The sequence below is a fragment of the Pongo abelii genome, chromosome 16, assembly GCF_028885655.2.
Source record: "Pongo abelii isolate AG06213 chromosome 16, NHGRI_mPonAbe1-v2.0_pri, whole genome shotgun sequence".
Taxonomy (NCBI): domain Eukaryota; kingdom Metazoa; phylum Chordata; class Mammalia; order Primates; family Hominidae; genus Pongo; species Pongo abelii.
Genome location: NC_072001.2, coordinates 68,021,982 through 68,048,074, shown reverse-complemented (window position 1 = coordinate 68,048,074; position 26,093 = coordinate 68,021,982). Strand labels below are relative to the sequence as shown.

The window sequence follows — 26,093 nt, the reverse complement described above, 5'->3', positions numbered from 1 at the left end:
CTTCTTGATCTAATTTTAATGCATTAAAAGAAAACCCTGCCAGGCGCAGTGGCTCATGCCTGTAATCTCAGCACTTTGGGAGGCTGAGGTGGGCAGATCACAAGGTCAGGAGTTCAAGACCAGCCTGGCCAATATGGTGAAACCCCGTCTCTACTAAAAATACAAAAAAATTAGCTGGACATGGTGGCGCACACCTGTAGTCCCAGCTACTTGGGAGGCTGAGGCAGAAGAATCACTTGAACCCTGGAGGCAGAGGTTGCAGTGAGCCGAGATCACGCCATTGCACTCCAGCCTGGGCGACAGAGCAAGACTCTGTCTCAAAAAAAAAGAAAAGAAAAGAAAGCCCTAACAAACACCATCCCTTCATACTCTAACTAAATGGGTAATAGAATAGCAGTGAGGGGTGAGTGCCCTGGCAATTTGGCAAGATGAATCAAGAGCCTTAAAAAACCAGTCATATCCTGGCCGGGTGCGGTGGCTCACACCTGTAATCCCAAAAAAACCAGTCATATCCCTTGATCCTGTCATCCCCTTATAGAAGACAGGATCCTAAACAGGAATACTTGATGCCCGGAGATATTCATCATAGCAGCACTAGTCACAGTAACAGAAGATTGGAAGGACCTAACTCACAGCAGCAGAAGGGAAGGGTAAACATCTCATGAGCATGCACCATCTAAGATGTCTCAGGAGACTCTGCAGGGACTCAGGGAGACTGCTCAGGGAGTGAGGAACAAAGATCTCAAATGTGGTTTCAAAAAATTCTGTGACTTTTCTCTATTTAGTATGTATTAGTCTGTAAATTTTAGAAGTATAAAACATTAGTCCACTATGGTGATGTTTTCCTACCAAACTTTTTATAGAAGGCAGTATACATTTTACTCTGTAATGCAGCCATTTAAAACAATGATTCTGGCAGGGTGCGGTGGTTCACACCTGTAATCTGAGCATTTTGGGAGGCCGAGGCAGATGGATCACTTGAGGTCAGGAGTTCAAAACCAGCCTGGCCAACATGGTGAAACCCTGTCTCTACTAAAACTACAAAAATTTAACTGGGCGTGGTGGCGGGCACCTGTAATCCCGGCTACTCGGGAGGCTGAGGCAGGAGAATTGGGTGAACCCAGGAGGCGGAGGTTGGAGTGAACCAAGATAGTGCCACTGCACTCCAGCCTGGGCAACAAGAGTGACACTCCAGCTCAAAAAATAAGTAAAATAAAATAATGATTCTGCATTTCAACAGATACATTTGCTGCAATTCCATGGAACCAAATACGCAGCCATTGACCCATCAATGGTCAGTGCCGAGGAGCTTGAGGTGCAGAAAGGCAGCCTTGGCATCAGCCAGGAGGAGCAGTAGTGTGTCTCTCGCTGTCAATGATGAGTTGACCCGGTGTGTTCTTGTATAGTCAGTGGCATCAGCGCCCGTCAGCCGGCCTTTTTCTTCAGGTTCGTCAGGCTCACCGGTTCTCACTGTGTCCGGGAAGTAGGACTGATGGTCATCTTCATGACAGGCGGCAGCTCCACTAAGCCTGTGTAACTGTTCCCTCTTTGGTTTTCTTAGCTTTTGAATTTGAAGAAGTACTTTTGAAGACTCCCATTTTAAGAACCGTGCAAATTTTGCTACCAAAAGTCTTCACCACTGTGTTCTTAAGTGAATGTTAATTTCTGAGGTTTGAGACTTTGTGGTGTTTTTTTTTCTTCTTTTCTTTTCTATTCTTCTTTCTTTATTTTTATGTTGTTTGCTGTAAATGCTGCACATCCAGATTGCATATCAGGACATTGGTTATTTTATGCTTTCTTGGATATAACCATGATCAGAGTGCCATGGCCACTACCCCACTGTTTGCTCTCCTGCAAATCAACTGCTTTTAATTTACACTTAAACAAGTTGTTTTGAGTGTTAGCTACTGCCTTTCTACATATTACGGTCATTTGGAATAAAAATTCAATTTCACTGAGTCGCTTTTGTGATTATTGTTGCTGCCCAACTGGGCAGGCCTAGGACTTTCTGAGAAGTAGGTCATGGTTGCCAATTCTGTGTGACTTTGGGTAAATTACTTAATCTCCCTGAAGTACAGTTTGCGCATCATAAAATAACCCTAAGCTATCATTTATTCATCTGCTACTGTGTGCCAGGTACTTTTCTCGTCTTCGTTCTTTCCCCTGAGTGGAAATGTTTAAACCCACATAAAGTAGAGAAAACGGCATAATGAATGATGTTCCCATCATCCAGCTTCAAAAATTATCAACTCTCAGACAGTCTTGTTTATCTTTTCTTTTTTTTTTTTGAGACAGAGTTTTGCTCTTATTGCCCAGGCTGGAGTGCAATGACGTGATCTCGGCTCACCGCAACCTCTGCCTCCCGGGTTCAAGCAATTCTTCTGCCTCAGCCTCCCAAGTAGCTGGGATTACAGGTATGCACCACCACGCCCTGCTAATTTTGTATTTTTAGTAGAGATGGGGTTTCTCCATGTTGGTCAGGCTGGTCTCGAACTCCTGACCTCAGGTGATCCGCCCGCCTCAGCCTCCCAAAGTGCTGGGATTACAGGCATGAGCCACCGTGCCTGGCCTTGTTCATCTTTTAACCTACCCACATTTCTTCCACACATGCTCCTATCACTAAATTATTTTAAAGCCATTTCTGGTGCTGTGTCTTTTCATCTGTAAATATTTCTGTGTGTACCTTTAAGATACAGCCTTAATACCATTATCACACTTAAAAATTTACCAATAATTCCTTCAATTATTTACCAATAATTCCTTCACTGGATTGTCTAATAATCCAGTGAATGTTCTCACAATTATTCCATAAATTTTTTTGTATAGGTGACTTGTTCTAATAGGTGACTTGTTCTAATCATATAAAGCCCACACTTCGTCTCTTAGATCTCTTTTGAACTGGAAGCTCCTCCTCCCTCTATTTTTTCTTGCCATATATTCAGTGAAGAAGCAGGTTCATTTGCCCTGTAGTTGCCCCACAGTCCAGATTTGGCTGACTGCAGCCTCATGGTGTCCTTCCACTTGTTTCTCTGTCCCTGGTATTTCCTGTAAACTGGTAGTTACATCAAGAGGCTTGATCAGGTCAAGCTCGATCTTTTTGGCAGGAACAAGATGAGGCTGTGTGTTTCTCTTGCGTCATCTCAGGAGGCATCCGTCTGGTTGTGTCTAAGTTGTTATGATTGCTGGGTGTGTTCAGGCATCACCAGCCTGATCCAGTCCTGAGAAAGTCCCCTGCTGGCTTAGCTGCCACTGCTGACCATTGCACAGGTGCATCATTCCATGAGGGGTTGCAGGTCAGTAATAATACTAATTTTTATCATTCCTTCTGCATTTATTAACTGGAAATTACCAATTTAAAAAAACAAAAACTTGCCCTCATCAACTGCTTGGTTTCACTGAGATACAATTTAGATAGAAAAATAAGCATCAGTGCTTCTTTCCCTTTATGTGCCAGGTTTCAGAATATTGGGTTGGTCATACCCTCTTAGACTTCATCCCCAATACAGCCCTGATTATCCTGACTTTACAGGTGAGGACCTGGAGACTGGGTCAGGCAGTAAGGGGTGGAGCTGGGATGCCATCTTGAATCTGACCATTCCTAAAGCCAGTGATCTTTCCACAAAGGGGCCACAGTGTCTTCTCTATCTGTGGCTTGACAATGGTCGTGAGTTATGGAAACACTTGGTAAACCATAAGGGCGAAGCTTGACATTTTAACTAGTATCGTCTGAGGCTACTAGAGCCGTCTAACAACTTTAACTACTCCCCAGCTCTGCACCCTGATGACTGCAAGTTGTCATTGCCAGCCCTGATCAATTTTGAGTACTGGCCTTGAATGCGTAGTCAGGCCTATCTGTTAGGCCAGCCTTGGACAGGCATCTCAGCCTTCAACAGACAACCAGGCAAAAGCTATGCCCATGGCCCCACTGCCCAAACCTGCCCTTCCTCTTCTAGCCCCATTATCTTAGGTCCTGGCATCACTGTTTCTTGGAATCCCCAGTTAGAAACTCAGCCATCTTGGACCCTCCACCCCAACTCACTCCTCCACCTCCATGTCTCAGGCTGAAGCGGATGCAGAGATGGAAATTTGGGTGCAAGATGTTTATTAAGGATCAACATCTGTGGCCTGGTGTGGTGGCTCACACCTGTAATCCCAGTACTTTGGGAGGCCAAGGGGAGTGGATCAACTGAGGTCAGGAGTTCAAGACCAGCCAGGCCAACATGGAGAAACCCAGTCTCTACTAAAAATACAAAAAAATTAGCCAGACCTGGCGGCACGTGCCTGTATTCCCAGCTACTCGGGAGGCTGAAGCAGGAGAATCACTTGAACCAGAGAGGCAGAGGTTACAGTGAGCTGAGATGGTGTCACTGCACTCCAGCCTGAGCAACAGAGTGAGACTCAGTCTCCAAAACAAAACAAAAAAACAACATCTGTGAAGGGAAGATGGATTAGGCAGAGAGCGAAATTGAATTGTGATGCAGGCCTGATCAAGTACCCACCAACTCAGCAGGGCACGCAGGAGCTTGAAGCGCCCACTGGAGCGCCCACTGGAATATTTTCATGGAGGACTAAAATGGCTGGGTCTCTATGCACCCGTGTAGCTCAGTTCCCAGAGGCAGCTGCCCTGGGGAAGGCAGGACGTTGGGTGGGGCAGTTCTCTGCAGCTGAGGCAGACCCTGAAGGGCTGACAGCTGGAGGCCATCTGCCCAGCTCACTCCCGCAGCTGGATGGAAAGGCCTTCCTGGAAGAAGGGGGTCCGGGCAATGCATTTCCACATCTACTACACCCACATCCCCTGACTCTCAGAGATCTAGCAACTTGCCTCCAAACTTGAGCCTTCCTCACTACAAGTTAGGCCTTGGCATCTTTTGCCCAGACTACTGCAGTCCTCACTGGCTCCACCAGCCATCTCCTCCCACCCCCACCCAGCCTCTGTGTGGTCCACACACAGGTCTGATCTTGTCACTTGCCAGTGCACGAACACTGGGGACCTCTGTTGTGGAAATCAGACTAGTTTCAGAAACTCTGAAGTAGGGCTGTAACCATTTACTGAAGCTCTGCACCCAGGAAGAGATGAGGGGAGCAACCTCCACTAAGAGCCAGGGACTCCTTCACCTCAGTTCTTAACCTGGGTATTTTATGGGTTCATTTTGATACATGATGTGATCCAGGGCCTACACCCGCTTCTAGAAGTTATCTTGGGATCCACAGGAGAAAGACTTCGCACTTCAAGGATATAAACCTGCAGACTATATGTGAATAGTTTTAAGTACAGTATATATCTTAAAAAGGGGCCAGGCGCAGTGGCTCATGCCTGCAATCCCAGCACTTTGGGAGGCCAAGGCAGGCAGATCACGAGGTCAGGAGATCGAGACCATCCTGGCCAACATGGTGAAACCTCATCGCTACTAAAAATACAAAAAAAAAATTAGCTGGGCGTGGTGGCATGTGCCTGTAATCCCATCTACTTGGGAGGCTGAAGCAGGAGAATCGCTTGAACCAGGGAGTTGGAGGTTGCAGTGAGCCGAGATCACACCACTGCACTCCAGGCTGGCAACAGAGCAAGACCCCGTCTCAAAGAAAAGGGAGGGAGTAACTGTAAGTAAATATCCATTGGAAAAGTGATTTAAATATACATTTTAGAAACAAGGAGAGTCACAATTAGCAAGGTAAAGTAGACTCTGAAAGGACAAGCAGATGTAGATTTCCAAAGGCGGAGTCCATTCTGTTCAGTTTCTACTTTACGAGACATCTGATTTTTGGTGATGAGGTGGGGAACAATTTCCAACGCATCTGCACCCCTCCCCCTCCCGCCCCTCAGGTCACAGCTCCCCCTCCTTCCACGCATCCTGTGCTCCAGCCACGCTACTCCCCAAGGAGGGGGGGGCGGTCCCTCTCCACACCTCTGGGCTATTGCTCAGGCTGTGCTCTTGGCTTGGACTGCCCTTTCCCCACTTCTGGCTCCTCTGTGAGCTGCTTCCTCCCCTTCCTTTCTTCCTTCCCCCAGGAAGAAGTAGTCCCATAGTTGTTTGCACCCATCCATTACAGCGTGGGCTGCACCTTATTAGTTATTGGTGTGCAAGCCCTTCTCCCCAACTAGACCCTAAGCTTGGGGAAGGGGAGGGAACTGTGGGCTCTCATCTCTGTACCCCACTCCTGGCAGGCCACCTGGCACAAAATCCACTCAGGAAGTATTCACTGGCCGTGAGTCGAGCCACTGTGCTTACATAGCACCCATCTGTGACAGCTTGTCTGACCTGGAATTTCACCCTATATTTCCCGAAGAAAAGAAATGAGTACTGGATTTGAGAGATATATTTCAACATTTCAATTTTATTGTATTTAAGAACTTTTTTGTCTCAGAAAAAAATTACAAAATTCATTTTATAAAATTCATCCAGAGAAATGATTTCAGTCCTGTGTAGTACAAAATACCTTTCCCAAATGGAATGGATGACTGAATTTAAAGCTTGTTTTCTTTTCCTTTTATAACTTTACTTTTGTTTTTTTCCCAGACTTTCTATTTTAGAACAGTTTTAGGTTTAGAGAAAAATTGAGCAGATAGCACAGAGAGCTCCCATGTACTCTTCACCACACACAGTTTCCTGATTATTAACATCTGGCATCAGTGTGGTACATTTGATACAACTGATGAACCAATATTGACACGTTACTATTAACTAAAGTCCATAGCTCACATTAGAGCTCACGTTTTGTGCTGTACATGCTATGGGTTTTGACCAATGCCCAATGTCACGTACCCACCATCACAGTATCATACAGAACCTTTCACTGCTCTAACATCCCCTGCGCTCCACCTCCTCATCCCTCCCTTCCTCTCGCTGCCCCTGCAGCTCCTGGAAATCACTGATCTTTTTACTGTCTTTGTAGTTTTGCCTGTTCCAGAATGTCATATCCTTTCAGTTTTCAGTAAGTAACACTCTCACACATTTCAAAAGTTAAAACAGTATAGAAAGGAACCACTGAGAACTCTCTCCCACCCCGTCCCAGCCCCACTGTTCCTCATTATCCTACTACCCCAGGGAAACCACCTGATTAATTTCTTAGCCTTTGCCTAGCTTTTATTTATGCAAATATGTTTTCTAATTTCCTTTCTTTCTTACACAATTAACAGCATACTATTAGTAATATACTATATGCACTGATCTGTATCTTTTTTTAATTATAATTATTCTTTTAATAAAATGCTTCACTGAGAGCAGGGAAGCCACCTTACTTTTCCAAAAGTTACACAATACATGGTAGTACCAAATAAATATCTGCTGAGAGAAATACTATTTTGGGAAGTAGTTAATAATTTTACAATATGCAATAGAAGCAGACACATGAACAACTACAATGTGGATACAAGTTTTGTCAAATAATCAGGAGAAAAAATAAAAATTACAATGGCAAATGGCTGTCCAAATTTTCCAAGTCCAACTTTATAGTACTGTGAAGAAAAGTATGAACATGAGACTCTCAATAAACATTTGTGCATCCATGAAATTGAATTATTTAGGTTTAAAGATAGAATTTTGGAAAACTGAAAATAATTTTTGTAATTTCAAGGTAAAATAATCTTTACTTTCAGAAAACACATTGTAACTGTGATAAGCCATAGCATTTATTCATGTGTATAAGATAAAAACACAGAAATTATTCTACTCTTATTACTTAAAGTGGAAAAAGGAATAATTGTGAAATTATGTTTCAGTTTTCCAGCCTGGCCAACATGGCCAAACCCCATCTCTACTAAAAATACAAAAATTAGCCGGGTGTGATGGCCCGCGCCTGTAATCCCAGCTACTCGGGAGGCTGAGGCACGAGAATCATTTGAACCCGGGAGGCGGAGGTTGCCATGAGCTGAGATATTGCCATTGTACTCCAGCCTGGGTGAGAGAGCGAGACTCTGTCTCAAAAAACAAAACAAAACAATTTTCACCCTTAAAGTGTATCTCAGAAAGATTGAGTAAGAGCATACATTTAGCTCACAACATATATGTTAGGAAACAAAAGAATGCTTATTAAATATAACTTAGTGGTAGGTAAAGTTGTCTGTTTTTTCCCTATCATGTCTCATAACGTAATAGATCACAAATATGTTTTAGAATTTTTCTTAAGTTTTAAAAATCCAAAGATGGCTGGGCTCCGTGGCTCATGCCTGTAATCCCAGCAATTTGGGAGGCTGAAGCAGATGGGTCACCTTAGATCAGGAGTTCAAGACCAGCCTCACCAACATGGTGAAACCTGTCTACTAAAAATACAAAAATTAGCCGGGCATGATGGTGCATGCCCGTAATCCCAGCTACTCTGGAGGCTGAGGCAGAAGAATTGCTTGAACCCAAGAGACGGAGGTTGCAGTGAGCCAAGATCACGCCACTGCACTCCAGACAGGGCAACAAGCGCGAAACTCTGTTTCTTTTTTTTTTTTTTTTTGAGACAGAGTCTTGCTCTGTCGCCCAGGCTGGAGTACAGTGGTGCAATCTCGGCTCACTGCAAGCTCCGCCTCCCAGGTTCACGCCATTCTCCTACCTCAGCCTCTGGAGTAGCTGGGACTACAGGCGCCCGCCACCACGCCCGGCTAATTTTTTGTATTTTTAGTAGGGACGGGGTTTCACCGTGTTAGCCAGGATGGTCTCGCTCTCCTGACCTCGTGATCTGCCCGCCTCGGCCTCCCAAAGTGCTGGGATTACAGGCATGAGCCACCGCGCCCGGCCAAGCTAAACTGTTTCAAAAAAAAAAAAAAAAAGGAATCCAAAGAAAAAAATACATCACCTGCAAAAGGTGAAGAGAGAAAGGAAGCTTTTTCTCTAAAAATAGTGCAGATATCCTCTGAACCAATTTCCTTCGGTTTAATGTACCTGTATCTTGGGGTTTTTTTCCACTTAATTTATCCTGGAGCTCTTTCCATAACAACACTTGGAAAGCACCCTCATCCTTTTTTCACTGCTGAACAGAACTCCATTGTGTGGATGGAACATACTCTATTTCACCAGTCCCCTGTAGCCAGTCACTTGGTTTGTTTCCAATCTTTTGCTTTTTCAAAGTAATAACCTTGTATGTCTGTCATTTTGTATGCATACAGGTTTATATGTAGGAAAAATTCCTCTAAGTAGGATTGCTGGACCAATGGATAAAAGTATATTGTGGACAGACAATGCCAAATTGCCTTTCAGAGACTGTGGCCCTGTGCACCCCATCAGGCATGTGTGACTGCCAAAGCTCCTGTCAGCTGTTTTATTTTATCTCCTTTCCAGTCTCAGGCTCAATGCAGAACTTTGAGGTAAGCTTTTCTAAAATGTAGGCTCCTAAACTGGCCACAGCCAGCTCTGCCACATGAAAGAGAGCTCAAATGAGACAGAAACAGCCTCTGGGCAGGATTTCTATCCTGCACAGATATATTTTCCACATTCTGGGAAACCATGAAGCTTCCAGAGCCACATTTCCTCAGAAACACATCCCCCTGCTGGTACAGCCAAGCCCCACAACAAGCTGTACTGGCCTGGCACCTCAAAGCCAAGCACCATGGATGCCACTTGCCACGGGTGCCTGCAATTTCAAATAATGAGAAATAAGAAATTTCAGCTTCTCAGTCCCTCTAGCCAACATTTCAGGTGCACGACAGCCTCAGGTGGCAAGCGGCTACTCTGCCAGACAGGGCAGAAGATGGAATGCCCCATCCCTGGGGAAGATTACAAGGTCAGGAGATCGAGACCATCCTGGCTAACACAGTGAAACCCCGTCTCTACTGAAAATACAAAACATTAGCTGGGTGTGGTGGTGCATGCCTGTAATCCCAGCTACTCAGGAGGCTGAGGCAGGAGAATCACTTGAACATGGGAGGCGGAGGTTGCAGTGAGCTGAGATAGTGCCAGTGCACTCTAGCCTGGTGACAGAGTGAGACTCCGTATCAAACCAAAAAAAAAAAAAAAAAAAGAAGAAGAAAGTGTGCCAAGAGCTCCAAAGGACCATACCTGTGGGACGGGATTACCCACAAAACTTGAAACAGGCCCTTGGACCCATCCTCATGAAAAAGATCACTGTACAAACATTTGCCTCCTGGGCTCTGCATGACTGTGCATTTCAGTAGAATCACTTGGAGGTTTGTTAACAGTGATATTTTAAAAAGCCCTTAAATGATGGTCATCTTCTGTTCAGGTGGCTCCACACGCTGAGGTCCCTCGTGCCTGAAGGTCTGGCCCCTCCGGTTACATGGCTGTGCACCTCCTGGGGGCACTCGGGGCTGCGTTTGCTTTCTTCCTGATATTTTCTGTTAAAAACAAGAATCTTACTTCCTCTGTTGCCTAAGCTCTGCCTCACAGGACTGGTTTTATGTTTTAATTGCCTGCCACAGTTTGTGTTAAAAGATGTAACAACTATATTTAAGAACATTTTGGGGAAAGAAAGGTAGCGTCCCTAATCCCTCTACCCTGAAATGACTCTTAGCTTTTCCACCTTGCCTATAGCAGCTATGGGGTGGGGGGTCCTTTCCTTTTTTCCCTCAATAATATGCTGGAAACATTTCCCTCAACAATATACTAGAAATACGTCAGGAGTGGTTTTCTTTGTTGCCTCATAACTAATGGAGCCTTCACAACTATCAGTGACTGCCTAGTGCCCCATTCTGGTTGCCCCATTATGTACCACATCAGTGGGTATCACAGCGTTTAAGGCTTTTTCATCATGAGCTGATTTTGTTTTTAACGAGGGATTAGTATTAGAACCTTCTATCCTGCTTGTCTGATGATTCCACAGAACACTCTGAATCCCAAATCAGGCTTTTGAGATTGGCATACTCAAATAAGTTGTGATGACCTCAGAAGGTTTATTTGACCAGATTTGACTGGTTCAACTCATATTAAGTCAGTTTTGGCTCCTATGTCTTAATGTTTGTGAAAAAAGAAGTCTGAAGGTGGTTCCAGGCTTATTCTAAAATGGAAAAAAAATGTCAAGGTATAGAGGGCTGGTAAGGAAGAGATTATGGACAGCATCACTGGCTCCGGGGCTGTGAAGGTCACAGGGTTCAGTTTGGGCCAACACCCTCATTGCACAGATGGGGAAACCAGGGCCAGGAGACACTGCAGTTTGCCCAAGGGAAAAGAGGGCAGGGCTAGGGGTAGGAATCTGGAAGGCCTAGAGCCAGCATCACAGCATTCTTGTCTGAGCAGCCCTTGGAGGGCCCTGCTGCATTCCAGTGGGGGCCACCCAGCTCCTGAGAAGAAGCCCAGCAGAGTACGCTCTTACCAGCCAGGTCCCTCCTGCCAATGGCCACGAGGCCCTCGAACAACGCTTTGCTGGGGTTCTCACCAGCCGTGGCCACGCCATGCAGCCAAATGAGCAGCATTCGGTGGCCGTGCTCCTGATAGCTCCTGGTGCCTGAGAACAGTGAGGGAGGAGAGAGAGAGGGTGAAGGAGCCAATGGGGCCACTTGACCAGAGTGCCTGCTATGCCACCCTGCACCGCCTCCTGAACATGCCCAGGTGGGAAAGAGGCCAAAAGCCTCCAAGGCCCTTTTCCATGCTCCAGCCAAACAGACTGGAGATAGGTAAGGGGAGTGGAGGAGCAGCCTCTCAGATGGGGTGGGAAGGGTTTGTGTCTTGGTCTCTAGAAGCTCCCCAGCCCCAGGCCTTCTCCTGAACACCCACTATGCACTCTGTTGGTGTCACTCTGAATGGAGAAAGAATTGACATTCATCGTTGTGGTACCATGATGCACAAATTGTACACTTCACCTCTCTGGCTGCTCAAAATAATCTGTATCTTGCATGATAGTGGTCCTAATTTACAGATGAGAATACAGCTTAGTCAGAGACGGAGCTGGCCATGCTGTTTCCCCTGCGCCAGTGGTTCTCGGACTCAGCTGCTCCTTGGAAACACCTAGGGCCCATGTCACCCCCAGAGATTCTCATGTACCTGGGACTGGGTGCAGCCTAGGCATTTAACGGTTTCAAAGTTTCCCAGGTGGTTCCAACATACAACCATGTTTGGAAAATAACTGCCCACACGGCACGGGGTTAACATGTTATTCAGCTGGCTGTGATTCAGCTGGCTCTCCTGTGCTGTGGAAACAGATAGATGCTGGGCCACGCCCATCAGGTCCAAGTCACTCCATTCGCCCCTCTGACCTTCTGTGCCCCTCTTGGGGCCCTCAGCAGGCATGTCCTCACGGTGCTGCCCTTGGTGTGGTGGCACTTCCGCTTGACCCAGCGGTCTCAACACCATTTATTAACTATCTCTGCCCCCGCCACTGTAATGTACAAGTGCTTCTTTATCACATATGAAAGTTCTTATCCGCAGCAGCATTTACTTTTGAACTCTGCTGTATCCCAAATTGATATGCAAATATCAATTTGCATATTTTTGTGTCAGGAATCTCTCTTTTTTTTTTTTTCCTCTGGGAGACAGAGTCTCACTCTGTCCCCCAGGCTAGAGTGTAGTGGTGGGATCTCGGCTCACTGCAAACTCTGCCTCCCGGGTTCAAGCGATTCTCACGCCTCAGCCTCTCGAGTAGCTGGGATTACAGGAGCCCACCATCATGCCCGGCTAATTTTTGTATTTTTAGTAGAGACGGGAGCTTCACCATGTTGGCCGGGCTGGTCTCAAACTCCTAACCTCAGGTGATCTGCCCACCTCGGCCTCCCAAAGTGCTGAGATTACAGGTGGGAGCCACCATGCCTGATCCAGGTATCTCTTTATGTTAATTTTATTTTGGCTTTATAAAAGGCTGAGTCTGCGTGGGTTAGATCCCCTTTATTGTTTTCCCCCAGATGTTCACTTTTATATCCGTGTTTATTCTTCCAGACAAATTGTAGAATACTTCAGTCAAGTTTCAAAAATTTCCTATTTTGATTAAAATTAGATCAAAGTTTTAATCTAATTGAGGAAGAACTGATATCTATATGATACTTTTTCTTGCCACAAATACAGAATGTCATTCCGTTGACACAAGTCGTCTTTTATAGTTGAACCATTATTGTTTTATTCATATGTGTCATCTATATTTGTCCTTTAGGTTTACCAGATGAAACACACACACCATTGTAAATGGAATCTCTTTTAAAAGATTCTCTCTATATATTTTTTGCCCATTTAGCAGTGGTTCGTAGGAGTTCTGTGGCGTTAGTATATTATCTATATTTAGCCATTTCCTTGAATTATTTGATTAATTCTAAGATTTTTTTTAGTTGATTCCTCTGGATGTCCTATGTATATTAAGTATTCCATCTGAAATCAATAAGTCTCTCTCTTCCTTTACAATATTTACACTCCTTATTTCTATTTCCTTTTCACACCTTAGTACCAGGGCCAGAATTTCCATATAGATGTTGAATAATAGTGACGACGGCAGGCCCTCTTCTTTTTACCAAGAATGGTTTTAGTTTAGGTGTAAACAGTGGGTATCGGTTTGGGCTGATTGGTGAAGAATGTGAAATTCACTATCAATGGGGAGAGGCAGAGTGTGCACCCTGTGCAGAGGCCTGGAGAAGGGACAGAGCACCAGGTGTGTTGGACAGTGTGGGACCAGGCTGTGGGTTGCACAGGCTCTTTCACCAGAAGCACAGAAAACTGAACACATTTCAGGTGTCCCACCCCTCCGCCCACTGGTTACTTGGGGCGAGGAGAGGCAAGGTGGTACCTGTCCACTGTTGCTCGATGGCGTAGACATGCGCCTCCGTGAACTCCCAGGAATATGCCAGCTTCTTCCACTCACGGGGCTGCAGATACCTGGAGGCCAGCCGCCACAGCACAGAACGGAGCTGCAGTGTTTCCTGCCGATGGTCCTGCTTAAAGGACAAGCTCTTCCCAGAGGGGTCACTGGGGTGGTCCTGTGGGGCAGATCCCAAAAGTGCAGAAGCTCTCCCTCATGATCCCAGACAGGGGCAATGCCGAGTCGAGGCCCCTATGACCCTCCTACCACCTCTGCTGGGGTGCCTGGGAGCTGGAGTCAGCAAGGGCCAGGGGCTTAATGTCCTCTCTTCTGGTTTCTCACTCCGTGCCTTGCCTTGACCTCTGGAACCCAAGTTGCTCCCACTGTTCTTCCACCCGGAATTCCTCTGCTCACTTTCCTGCCCGTCAACCTCATTGTCATAGTCAAAAGACCACCCACGTGCTACTTCCAGGGAGCCTTTCCAGATTCCTCCGGTCACCTGCCTCTCTTTCCTGTGTTCTTATAGCATGAGTGTCAGCAGAAGTACTCTGAAGCTTTGGCCAAAACCAGGCAGGGCAAGAATCAGATTTGCTGAATCACAAGGGGTAGTAAAGGGTGGGATTACAAAATCCTTTCTAGCAAAGCAGGCAATGAAATTAGAGGTTACTAAAGAATTCTGTCATAGCATAAATGATGCCCACAGAAGCCTAAGGCCCTCTAAAGGGAATGGATGCAGAGTTCTGGTTGTTAAGTTCAGGGTGAAAAAAATCACCCTGGTGTCTGCAATTCCAAAGCTTATGTCATGGTCAACAGTCTTTGGCAATCACTGTGAGGTGAAGCTTGGTTCTCACCTAGGGTATTAAAAACTGGTCCCCTGGGGCAGTGTTTTCAGCCCCATCTGCACATTGAGACCATCTGGGAACTTTAAGAACCACTGATGTCTGGCCCCCACCTCAGAGATTCTATCTGAATTGGCCTGGGGGTCCAGGGGGGATTTGTGATTCTGACATGCAGACACTGCCTTAGTGGTGAGGACCTGTAAAGCCTGAAGTGGCTTAGTACTCAGCACAGAGATGAATCGGCTAGTCCAACCCTCAGTATTAACATTTTGGGATTATATTTAGGAATAATCTGTTGTATGTAAAGGGGTTGTAATGTTTAACGGAATCTAGCATATCAGTGGGAGAACATCTTATGATTCCTACTGAAATTTATCTACCAATTGATTCTGAAACAGTGATTTTTATTTGAAAGGGATAAGAAGTTTACTAAGTTTGTAAACCACATTGGAATGTTTAAGATATTTGAGATTATTTATAGGTTTAAGTTAATGGTCTTATTAGGATAATTTAAGAATCTAAGAAGCATTTGAAGTGCTTAAAAAGAAAATCTGTTATATTAAGTTTATTTATTCAGTTTCAATGTTTAAGGTAGTTTAACTAAGTTTAAACATGGGACCCAACATTACTCAAAAGACTTCCTTGAAACTGACAGGAAAAATTTACTAGTTGTATAAATAGAATAATAAGATTTATAAAATGAATTTTAAAGTTTAAGAAAAACTAGGTTTTTAAATTTGTAATTTAGCAGATACAATACAGATGCCCCTCAACTTATGATGGGGTTATGTCTTGATAAAAATATCATAATTTGGCCAGGCATGGTGGCTCACACCTGTAATCCCAGCACTTTGGGAGGCTGAGGTGGGAAATCACAAGGTCAGAAGATTGAGACCATCCTGGCCAACATAGTGAAACCCCGTCTCTACTAAAAATACAAAAAATTAGCTGGGTATGGTGGCACACACCTGTAGTCCCAGCTATTCGGGAGGCTAAGACAGGAGACTCGCTTGAACCCAGTAGGCAGAGGTTGCGGCAAGCCGAGATTGCACCACTGCACTCCAGCCTGGGTGACAGAGTGAGACTCTGTCTCAAAAAAAAAAAAAAAAATATATATATATATATATACACACATATATATAATCATAAAAGTTGAAAATGTATTTGATCCCCCTAACCTACAGACCATCAATAGTTTAGCTTAGCCTACCTTACATGTGCTTAGTACACTTACATTAGTTTATAGTGGAGCAAATCATCTAACAGAAAGCCAGTTTTATAATAAAGTGCTGAATATCTCATGTCATTTATTGAATACTATATTGAAGTGAAAAACAGCATGGCTGTACAGGTACTCAAAGTATGGTTTCAACTTAATGTATATCACTTTTGTGCCATCCTAAAGTAGAAAAATCATAAGCTGAACCATTGTAATTGGGGACCATCTGTATTAACTTTGAAAACTGAAGTAAATGCAAAGTTATCTTCTGTCTATAAAAACAAGCCCCAAGGACACCAAAAAACTCCCTACCTCCATTTGCTAACTGGAATAGCAAACATTCTGCCACTCTTCTGTCCCAAGTCCACAGGAGACACTACTAATCAATCGCAGCACACTTACTTCTGGCTCAGAATGTTGCCTGAACATAGCATCCCAAGCAGCAGTTCAATCACCTGGAGATGGCGTGAGATGAAACCAGCTGCCCTCTCTGTTTCACACATCTGTATGCATTCATGCATGCATGCATTCATCAGCTGGAAGCTACAGCAGTGTCCAGCAGTATCTCCACGCTGGCATGGACCTCAGTCTGCCTTGTTTCAGCCTGTTTGGACACTTGCCTTTCACCAGATCCTCACAAACAACTGTGGTAACATACAAGGTGGTGATTATCACCTGCTTGGAGACTGAGGGACCCAGAATTGGTCAGGCCTGGGGTTCAAAGCCAGCTCCATCTGGAGCCAAAATCACTCCCTTTCCAATGAGGAAAGATCAAGCGTGAGGCATCCGTACCTTCTCCCATCTGTAGAAACGATCAGCTTTTATGATCATGTCCACCAGGCTGACATGGTTGCTGCGGGCGGCCACTGCCAGGGCGGTTTTTCCCTGCTGCAATTAAGAGGCAAGAAGAGAAGCCAGAGTTTCTACAGGAGGGGTACACAAGGGCTTCTAGCACTGAGGACAAACCCTCCTGCCCACAGGAAAGTGCTTTCCAGCAGTCTACGCTGAGAGCAGAAAGGTTTTCTGGTTTTCTGGGCATGATGGGGATATGGAAAAGTCACAAATAGAATAAAGCAATAGCAATACATAATTCCAATGACCACTCTTGTGTTTCTTTAGAAATTAGGAAGCTTTAGAGCTTATGAAACTCAACCCTCATTAACTCTTCAACATCTCCTGTGAAATAGGGGTTCCCACCCACTTTTCAGATGAAGAAATCAGAGCCCAGAGATGGGGACTTGGGTTTATCATGTCACTTTTGCCTTTTGCCCACCTCCCGTCAGGCCTCCTTTTCTCCAGGCCTCCCAGACAGTTACCTCCACAGACCTGCAGTGAGATGGGAAGCTCCCCTTCACATCTGGCCAGCTGCCCTGGGGCCTAGCACAAAGCAGGGGGCCCCCTCCTAGGTCCAGCTTCAGGATCTGATCCTGGCCCCCAGCTCTACCGCACACTATCCTAGGCTGGCCTCGCTGAGTCACATGTGCAGGTGCCCCTCCCCTCATACACCTGTGACCTCCCAGCCTCATACCAAGTCTTCGGCTCTTCTGAGACCACTAGCACCTGTGGATGTAGCTGTCATAATGAGCTGGGAAGCTTCCCCAAACCCTGTCCCACATATGGGGGTTGTTGGGCAGTACTGTGGTATTCGTCTACTTCCCAACCCTACCAGGTGACTCAGGAAATCACAGTCTGATGGGGGCCATAAAGGAGAAAGCAATCATTTCACAGGCCTATACCAGAGGGGGATGGGCCAAGGCTGAGGGACCTTAGTAGAGAGAGGGGAAGGTGGTGGAAGGTCAGGAAGGCTTCCTGGAGGAGGTTGCATTTGAGCTGGTATAGAAAGGATGACAGTCCTTGAACACCCTGAGAGGGAGGAGGGAGGGGGCATTCGTAGCAGGGTCTCTGGCAAAGGGGGAGCCATGAAAACCTGAAGCGAGGTGGGTTGTAAGCAGAGGTACCTTATCTCTCAGGTTTAAGTCAACCCCAGCAATGAGGAGCATCTCTGCTATGTCCTGCCAGGCGTGCTCTGCAGCCAGGTGAAGGGGCGTCTGCTGCCTCTAGGGGAGAAGCCAAGGGAACAGGTAAGTGAAAAGCATGTAGGGGTGGCCCACTATCCTAAGTCAACCCCCACAATGATCCTAGTATATTTCTTCTAGTCTTTTCTTTAATGCAGAATGTTTTCAGTTTGTTGGTTTTACATACATGAGATCATCCTATATGTACATTTTACATCTTATTTTTTTACCCCAACATGACACTTTTTGTGTACTATAAACTCTGATAAATGCCATTTTTGATAACTCCATAATAGCCTGTTTTTGTCTGTGCCATAATTTACCTAACCACTTCCCTATTATTAAATATTTAGGCCATTTTCAAATTGAAGACTGATAAGTAATGCTGCAGTAAATATCTGTGCATGAGCTTTTAATATGTTTCTCAAGGCTCAGTTCCCAGCAGTGCTCATACATATCATTTGGTATATGATATATTCTGCCAAATTGCTTTCGGCTCCCAGTGGCTCTGTGATCCATGCCCTTGCTGGTACTGAGAATTATATGGTTGGTGGGTAGATTGCGGGGACAGGATTTAAAAGGGCTCTTTACTGATCACAGCTTCAGGACTCAGAGGCCTCTTGTTACACAAGACTGCCTCAGTCACCCCTGCCCTGGGAATGTTCCATAAGGAAAAAAAGCAGTGAAAGGAAAAGGTTGGATGTAAAAAGATGTTCACTGCAATGTTGTAGACCATGGCCAAAACTTGGGAACACCCAAAATGTTCAAAAGAGGGGAATGATGAACAAAATGATATTCCCTTCAACAACTATTTAGATTACCTTCTAAAAGCTAAAAAAAAAAAAAAGCAATTCCTCAACTCTGGGCCATGCTAGGAGACCACAGCCAAGCCTGCCAGCCTGAGAGGGTTTCCAGAAGCTCCCTGGGGCCCGGAAGGTCTCTGTAGCCACTTACATTGTCCATGGCATTCAAGTCACTGTCAGAGTTGATGAGGAGCCGGACCAAGGCAGGGAAGTTGTGCCTCACAGCGAGGTGCAGAGGAGAGGCACCCTGCTGTGGGAGGAGATACACAGATCAATCGACGAGTCCCTCCCAGGACTGCCCAGCTGCAGGCTGGTGCTGGGGACAGGAGGAGGGAAGGGTATAGTGCTTCTGGGTTTGGCCCTTTTAGCTTCTTGGATGACATGGGTGGACTTAAGCAATTATGGTCCCAAAGCTTGAATTCCTGGAGCCCCAAACTGATCTTCTAGATGGGTGAGGGTCTGCAGACCCAAGGGTGAGACCCTGCTATGTCAGGAACTCACTATGTGACCTCGGGCAAGTCATTTCCCTTCTCTGCTACTCTTCATCTGCCAAGTGATATTTGCCATGGTCCCTCCTAGCAACAATACCTTAAGATTCTCTGACATCTCATTTAATCTACACACCAACCTAGGAAGTATATAGGGATGGTGTTCTTATTAGTATCTTCATCTTACAAACAGAAACACTGAAGTTCAGAAAACTTAAGTGACTTACCCAAGGATACTTAGCTAATAGGAACTATGTCTTATTGGACTTTTTACTCTCACCACGTCCCCACCCCCAGTACCTAGTTACCTAGTACCTGATAACTATTTGTGTAGAAAATGAATGAATGAGAGAGCCAGCTGGGACCAGAAAAGATACCTCACTCCAAGTCCAACTCTCCTTCAACAGTGGAAGACACCATCCCCAATAGTCTCCTGTGGCCCCCTGAGTAAATGACAAAGAGGGGATACTCCCCCCTCTCTAGGTGATATAGTGACACACATACTGTGGAATAGTACAAGGCCAATAAAATTGATATTAGAAACTAATACTTATAGTAGAAAACATCCTCATGTATTGAGCTGTAAAAGGGTTAGAGAACAGAATACACACACACATACAACAAAAATGCCCATTATTGCCATTACTAGTTTAGGCCAGTGGGTATGGAGTGTTATCAGTATTAGAAAAGAAGATTTGAACAAAAAGTTATTTGTAGACATGTAATTGTATAGTTACACACAGCTAGCACAGTTGCTCTGTCTTACCATGTGATGCCTCCCATCATGTCACAACACAGCAGGAAGGCCCTTACAAGATGCTGGTACCATGCTCTAGGACTTCACAGCCTCCAGAACAATGAGCTAAATAAATCTCCATTCTTTATAAGTCACCCAATCTATGGTATTCAGTTATAGCAACACAAAACGGACTAGGACACCTCTCCCCACAAAAAAATCCTAGTAGAATAAAGTCATATAGAAGACAAAAATACTATTCAGTAGCATTCTTGTATTGAATGCTTACAAGAAATGACATATGATTTTAAAAAAGATATTCTAGTCACAATGACAGCCAAAAAATATAAACAAACTATGAAGGATATAATTAGAAATGAATAAGACAAAGGTAAACCAAAGCTATATAACATCACTGAGGGATATAAAAGAAGACATAAAGAAATGGCAAGGCCAGGTGTGGTAGCTCACAACTGTAATCCCAGTACTTTGGGAGGCTAAGGTGGGAGGACCACTTGAGCCCAGGAGTTCGAGATCAGCCTGGACAACATAGTGGGACCCTGTCTCTACAAAAAATTTAAAACAAAATTAGCTGAGCATAGTGGTGCACACCTGTAGTTCCAGCTACCTGGGAGGCTGAGGCAGGAGGATTGCTTGAACCCAAGAGGACGAGGCTGCAGTGAGCCATGATCCTACCACTGCACTCCAACCTGGGCAACAGAGTGAGACCTTGTCTCTAAAAAATCTGTCTATCTAGGCCAGGTGCGGTGGCTCATGCCTGTAATCCCAGCAATTTTGGAGGCCGAGGTGGACAGATCGCGAGGTCAGGAGATCGAGACCATCCTGGATAACATGGTGAAACCCCATCTCTACTAAAAAAAAATACAAAAAATTAGCCGGGCATGGTGGCGGGTGCCTGTAGTCCCAGCTACTCGGGAAGCTGAGGCAGGAGAATGGCGTGAGCCCAGGAGGCAGAGCTTGCAGTGAGCCAAGATCACGCCACTGCACTCCAGCCTGGGCGACAGAGTGAGACTCTGTCTTAAAAAAAAAAAAAGAAAAAAACTATCTATCTATCTATCTACCTATCTATCAATCAATCAATCAATCATCCTATCCCCACCATGGATGGTGGAGAGGATCCTCTTACCTAAAGCTCTCTCTCCCATTTGTCAAATATTTTTGTCATAATTTGTTAATTTTAACCATTCTGAAAAGTAGTATATCATGGTGGTGTTAACTTATACTTCCCTAATAGCTAATGATGGTAAACATCTTTTCATGTGCTTATTTGCCATCTGTATATCCTCTTCAGTGAAATTATTAATGTCTTTTGCCCATTTTTTTTTTACTGTTGAGTTTTGAGAGCTCTTTATATACTCTAGACACTAGCCTTTATAAGATATGTGATTTGCAAATCTTTTCTCTTGGTCTGTAGCTTGTTTTTTAATCCTCTTAACAGATCCTTTGCAGAGCAAAATTTTTTAATTTTGATGAGGTCCAATTAATCAAATTTTTGCTTCAATGGATCATGTTTTTGGTGTCAAGTCTAAGAACTCTTTGGCCTAACCCTAGGTCCAAAAATTTTCCTCCTTATATTTTTTCTAAAAGCTTTATAGTTTTACACTTAAGTCTGTGATCCATTTTGAGTTAATTCTGTATAAGGTGTGAGGTTTTAGTTGAGGCTCATTTTTTTGCCTGTGGATGTACAGTTGCTTCAGTACCATTTGTTGAAAAGGCTATCAAACCTTCCTCCACTGAACTGCTTTTGCATCTTCAATAAAAATCAGCTGGGCATATTTTCATGGTCTTCCCACCCTTCTTTTTGAAGCATATTACACTGTTCTGCAGCTTTATATTTTTTTGCTTTTTATTTTTTAGAGCTAAGGTCTTGATCTGTCATGCAGGTTGGAGCGCAGTGTGTGATCATAGTTGACTGCAGCTTCAAACCCTTGGGCTCACATGATCTTCCTGCCTCAGCCTCTGGAGTAGCAGGGACTACAGGCACGTGCCTCCAGCCCAGCTAATCTTAAAGTTTTTTTGTAGAGACAGTCTCGCTTTGTTGTCCAGGCTGGTCTTGAACTCCTAACCTCAAGCGCATCTCGACTTCTCAAAGTGCTGGAATTACAAGTGTGAGCCACCATTTCTGGCCCATTCTGCAGTTTTTAATAAACTTTTTCTGTCTTTTTTGTTTGTTTTGAGACAGGATCTTGCTCTGTCACCCAGGATGGAGTGCAGTGGCAAGATCATGGCTCACTGCAGCCTTGACCTCCTGGGCCCAAGCAATCCTTCCACTTCAGCCTCCCAAAGTGCTGGTATTACAGGTGCAAGCTACCATTCCTAGACTAAACTTTTATTTTAGAATATATTTAGTTTTACGTGAAAGTTGCAAAGATAACAGAGTTCCCACATACCCCACATCCAGTTTCCTCTACTGCTAACATCTTAATTAGTATGATGTTTTGTCATAATTAATGAGACAATATCAATTGATTATTAGAACTTAAAATCCATACTCTATTCAGAGTCTTCAGTTACTTTTTTTTTTTTTTTTTTTTTTTTTTGAGACGGAGTCTCTCTCTGTTGCCCAGGCTGGAGTGCAGTGGCACGATTCTCGGCTCACTGAAACCTCCGCCTCCTGAGTTGAAGTGATTCTCCTGCCTCAGCCTCCCAAATAGCTGGGATTACAGGCGCCTGCCACCACTCCCGGCTAATTTTTAATTTTGAGTAAAGATGGGGTTTCACCATGTTGGCCAGGCTGGTCTCGAACTTCTGACCTCAAGTGATCCACTCACCTCAGCCTCCCAAAGTGCTGGGATTACAGGCGTGAGCCACTGCGCCTGGCCCTTAGTTTTTACCTAATATCCTTTCTGTTCCAGGATCCCATCCAGGATACCACATTATATTTAGTTGTCGTGTCTCCGTATGCTCCTCTTGGCTGTGCTGCTTTCTCAGACTTTCATTGTTTTTGATGACCTTAACATTTTGAGAATTACTTGTCAAGTATTTCGTAGAATGTCTCTTAACCAGGATTTGTCTGCTGTTGTTCTCGGAATTAGACTGGGGTTAGGAGTTTGGGGGAGGATTACAGAGATAAAGTATCATTTTCATCACACCATTATCAAGGGTAAATACTGCCAACATGACTCATCACTGTTGATGTTGGCCTTGACCGCCTGGCTGAGGTAGTGTTTGTCAGATTTCCCCACAGTAAAGTTACTCTTTTCCCCTTCCTGTACTGCACTTTCTGGCAGGAAGTCACGATGCACAGCCTGTACTTAAGGTGTCGGGAGGTTCTGCTTCACGTCCTTGAGGGCATGGTATCTACATAAATTATTTGAAATTCTTCTGCATGGGATATTTGTTTATTCTCCTCCATTTACTTATTCAATCATTTATTTATATCAGTATGGACGCACAGTTTTTTTATACTTTGGATTACAATCCAATACTACTTTATTGTATTGCTTAAGTAGTTTCAGAGTTGACCATTGGGAGCTCTCTCCGGTGGCCCCAGTGTCCTTTTGACAGAGCCTAATCATCATTTTTTAATGGAGTGCTCCTTTACTTTCTGGCACTACAAGATGCTCCAGACTCACCCTATATATTAGTATTTCTTGCCCTAGTCCTAGACTTAGCCATTTTCCCAAAGAATCTTGGTTCCTTGTAGTAGAGAATTTGCACCTGCTTTGTTCACATATCTTTAAGGTCTTTCCATATAAGTACATTTTTTGAAAACTGTCCTCATTCTTATTTATTTATTTATTTATTTATTTATTTATTTTTATTTATTTATTTTTTTGAGACGGAGTCTCACTGTCACCCAGGCTGGAGTACAATGGCACAATCTCGGCTCACTGCAACCTCTGCTTCCTGAGTTCAAGCGATTCTTCTGCCTCAGCCTCCTGAGTAGCTGGGACTACAGGCGTGTGCCACCACACCCGGCTAATTTTTTGTGCTTTTAGTAGAGACGGGGTTTCACTATGTTGGCCAGGCTGGTCTCGAACTCCTGACCTCATGATCTGCCCGCCTCAGCCTCCCAAAGTGCTGGGATTACAGGTGTGAGCCACTGTGCCCGGCTGTCTTCATTCTTTTTTATGGTTACGTAGTATTTCATTGCATGGATGGGCCATAATTTATTACATTGTCTCCTAAACATGGGTTTCAATATTTTGCTATTACAAATGATACTGCAGCAAAAACCTTATACATATTATCATTCCATACATGTGGAAGTATATCTGTAGAATAAATTCCTAGATTTGTTGAGTCAAAGGGCACATATATTTGTATGTTTTATACATATTGATAAATTACCCTCTGAACAGATTGTACCAACTTCTACTCCTTCCAGTAATATATGAAGGTGCCTATTTCCCTACAGCTTTGTTAACCCACTCGGCAAAACTTTTGGATTTTTGCCAACCTAATGAGTGAAGAATTATATCTCCATGTAGTATTAATTTGCATTTCTCTTAAGAATCCTCTGTGTTTCCTTTTCTACCAAATGTCTCTTCATAACCTTTGGCCATTTTTCTCTTGTGGTGTTTGTTTCCTCTTTGTAATGATATGTGGGAATTTTTTTTTATTTTAATTTTTTTTAGAGATAAGGTCTCACTCTGTTACCCAAGCTGGAGTGCAGTGGTATGATCACAGCTCACTGCAGCTTCAACCTGCTCGGCTCAAGTGATCCTTCAACTTCAGCCCCCAGAGGATCTGGGACTATAGGTAGGTACCCACCACCATACCCGGCTGATTTTTAAATTTTTTGTAGATATGGGGTCTCACAATGCTGCCCAGGCTGGTCTCGAACTCCTGGACGCAAGCGATCCTCCCACCTCAGCCTTCCAAAATGTTGGGATTACAGGTGTGAGCTACTGCACCTGGCAACACCTTCACTTTTTATGAATGTGTCTTTTGACACTGTTACTACCAGCAAGTTACTTTTGGTATTAAAAACAATGCAAATACAACAAATAAAAGTGACACAATTAAATAAATAAATAAATAGCAAAAACAGCTAAAATGAAAATGAAAACAACATACTAAATGAGGGTAACAGGAAAACTTCATAGTTTGACCACTGGGCTGGCATCAGGATTCTGGTGTCTTGATGGGCAGAAACAAGTAAGCATTTAGCCTGAATTCTTTCTAGCTGGAGGTGATACTATTTATATGGGGAAAAATGGGATGGCATTAAAAAAAATTCCTTGCTTTTCTAGGGCTTTGGAATCAAGGATGCCTTTCTTCTCTATATTCCAATGAATTGTGTAATGTTGTTTTTATAATAAGTTTAAATATAGTACTTGTTTTAGTTGTAAGAAATGACCCCTTTCTGATTTAAACCATAGATGTTTCCTTGTTTATGTAATGGGAATAATAATAATAGTACTTATAGGTAAGGAAACGGGCCCAAATAGGTCAAAGCAGCTTGCCCAGGGTTATTCAGTTTGTAGTATCAGCATACAAAGCCAGGCCTAACACCAAAGCCTGTTGTTTTTAAATTTTAATTATTTAATTCAGCTTGATAGTTATTGTCAACTTGCCTTCTAGAAAGATAGTTACCATTTGAAACTCCCACTACTATTTTTTTTTTCTTTTTGAGACAGTCTCACTCTGTTGCCCAGGCTGGAGTGCAGTGGAGTGATCTTGGCTCACTGCAACTTCTGCCTCCTGGGTTCAAGTGATTCTCGTGCCTCAGCCTCCCAAGTAGCTGGGATTACAGGGATACACCACCACGCCTGACTAATTTTCTTTTTTTTTTTTTTTTGAGGCGGAGTCTTGCTCTGTCACCCAGGCTGGAGTGCAGTGGTGCAATCTCGGCTCACTGCAAGCTCTGCCTCCCGGGTTCACACCATTCTCCTGCCTCAGCCTCCTGAGTAGCTGGGACTACAGGCGCCTGACACCAAGCCCGGCTAATTTTTTGTATTTTTAGTAGAGATGGGGTTTCACCGTGTTATCCAGGATGGTCTCGATCTCCTGACCTCGTGATCCGCCTGCCTCGGCCTCCCAAAGTGCTGGGATTACAGGTGTGAGCCACTGCACCCGGCCACGCCTGGCTAATTTTCTATATTTTTTGTAGAAATAGGGTTTCATCATGTTGCCCAGGCTGGTCTCGAACTCCTAGCCTCAAGCAATCTGCTCACCTTGGCCTCCCAAAGTGCTGGGATTACAGACTCACGCCACCATGCCCAGCCCAATTTTTTTTTTTTTTTTTTTTTTTGGAGACAGAGTCTTGCTCTTGCCCAGGCTGGAGTGCAGTGGTGTGATCGTGGCTCACTGTGGCCTCAACCTCCTGGGCTCAAGCAGTCCTTTTGCCTCAGCCTCCCAAGTAGCTAAAACTATA

General features: G+C 44.4%; 2 protein-coding genes across 14 annotated transcripts in view; one reads left to right on the top strand and one right to left on the bottom strand.

Moving 5' to 3' along the window:
- Nucleotides 1-10,555, top strand: part of SPG21 (SPG21 abhydrolase domain containing, maspardin) — a 37,015-nt gene extending 26,460 nt beyond the window's left edge. For 6 of the 7 annotated variants that reach the window (XM_063716073.1, NM_001134055.1, XM_024232210.3 and 3 more), the window contains 1 exon segment: nucleotides 1,241-1,958. In XM_063716073.1, coding sequence (XP_063572143.1) covers nucleotides 1,241-1,357 — 117 coding nt within the window. In that variant the 3' untranslated portion in view covers nucleotides 1,358-1,958. 7 annotated transcript variants of the gene reach the window in all.
- ANKDD1A (ankyrin repeat and death domain containing 1A) overlaps nucleotides 7,807-26,093 on the bottom strand; it is a 41,504-nt gene continuing 23,217 nt past the window's right edge. For 5 of the 7 annotated variants that reach the window (XM_063716690.1, XM_063716691.1, XM_063716693.1 and 2 more), the window contains 6 exons: nucleotides 18,678-18,776; nucleotides 17,667-17,765; nucleotides 16,501-16,596; nucleotides 13,639-13,828; nucleotides 11,248-11,379; nucleotides 10,135-10,273 (listed from right to left, as the gene is read on the bottom strand). In XM_063716690.1, the coding sequence (XP_063572760.1) occupies nucleotides 10,212-10,273; nucleotides 11,248-11,379; nucleotides 13,639-13,828; nucleotides 16,501-16,596; nucleotides 17,667-17,765; nucleotides 18,678-18,776 (678 nt within the window). In that variant the 3' untranslated portion in view covers nucleotides 10,135-10,211. Of the gene's footprint in view, nucleotides 7,893-10,134; nucleotides 10,274-11,247; nucleotides 11,380-13,638; nucleotides 13,829-16,500; nucleotides 16,597-17,666; nucleotides 17,766-18,677; nucleotides 18,777-26,093 lie in introns of those variants that run through there. The other 2 variants (XM_002825550.5, XM_063716692.1) reach the window with 2 other exon arrangements.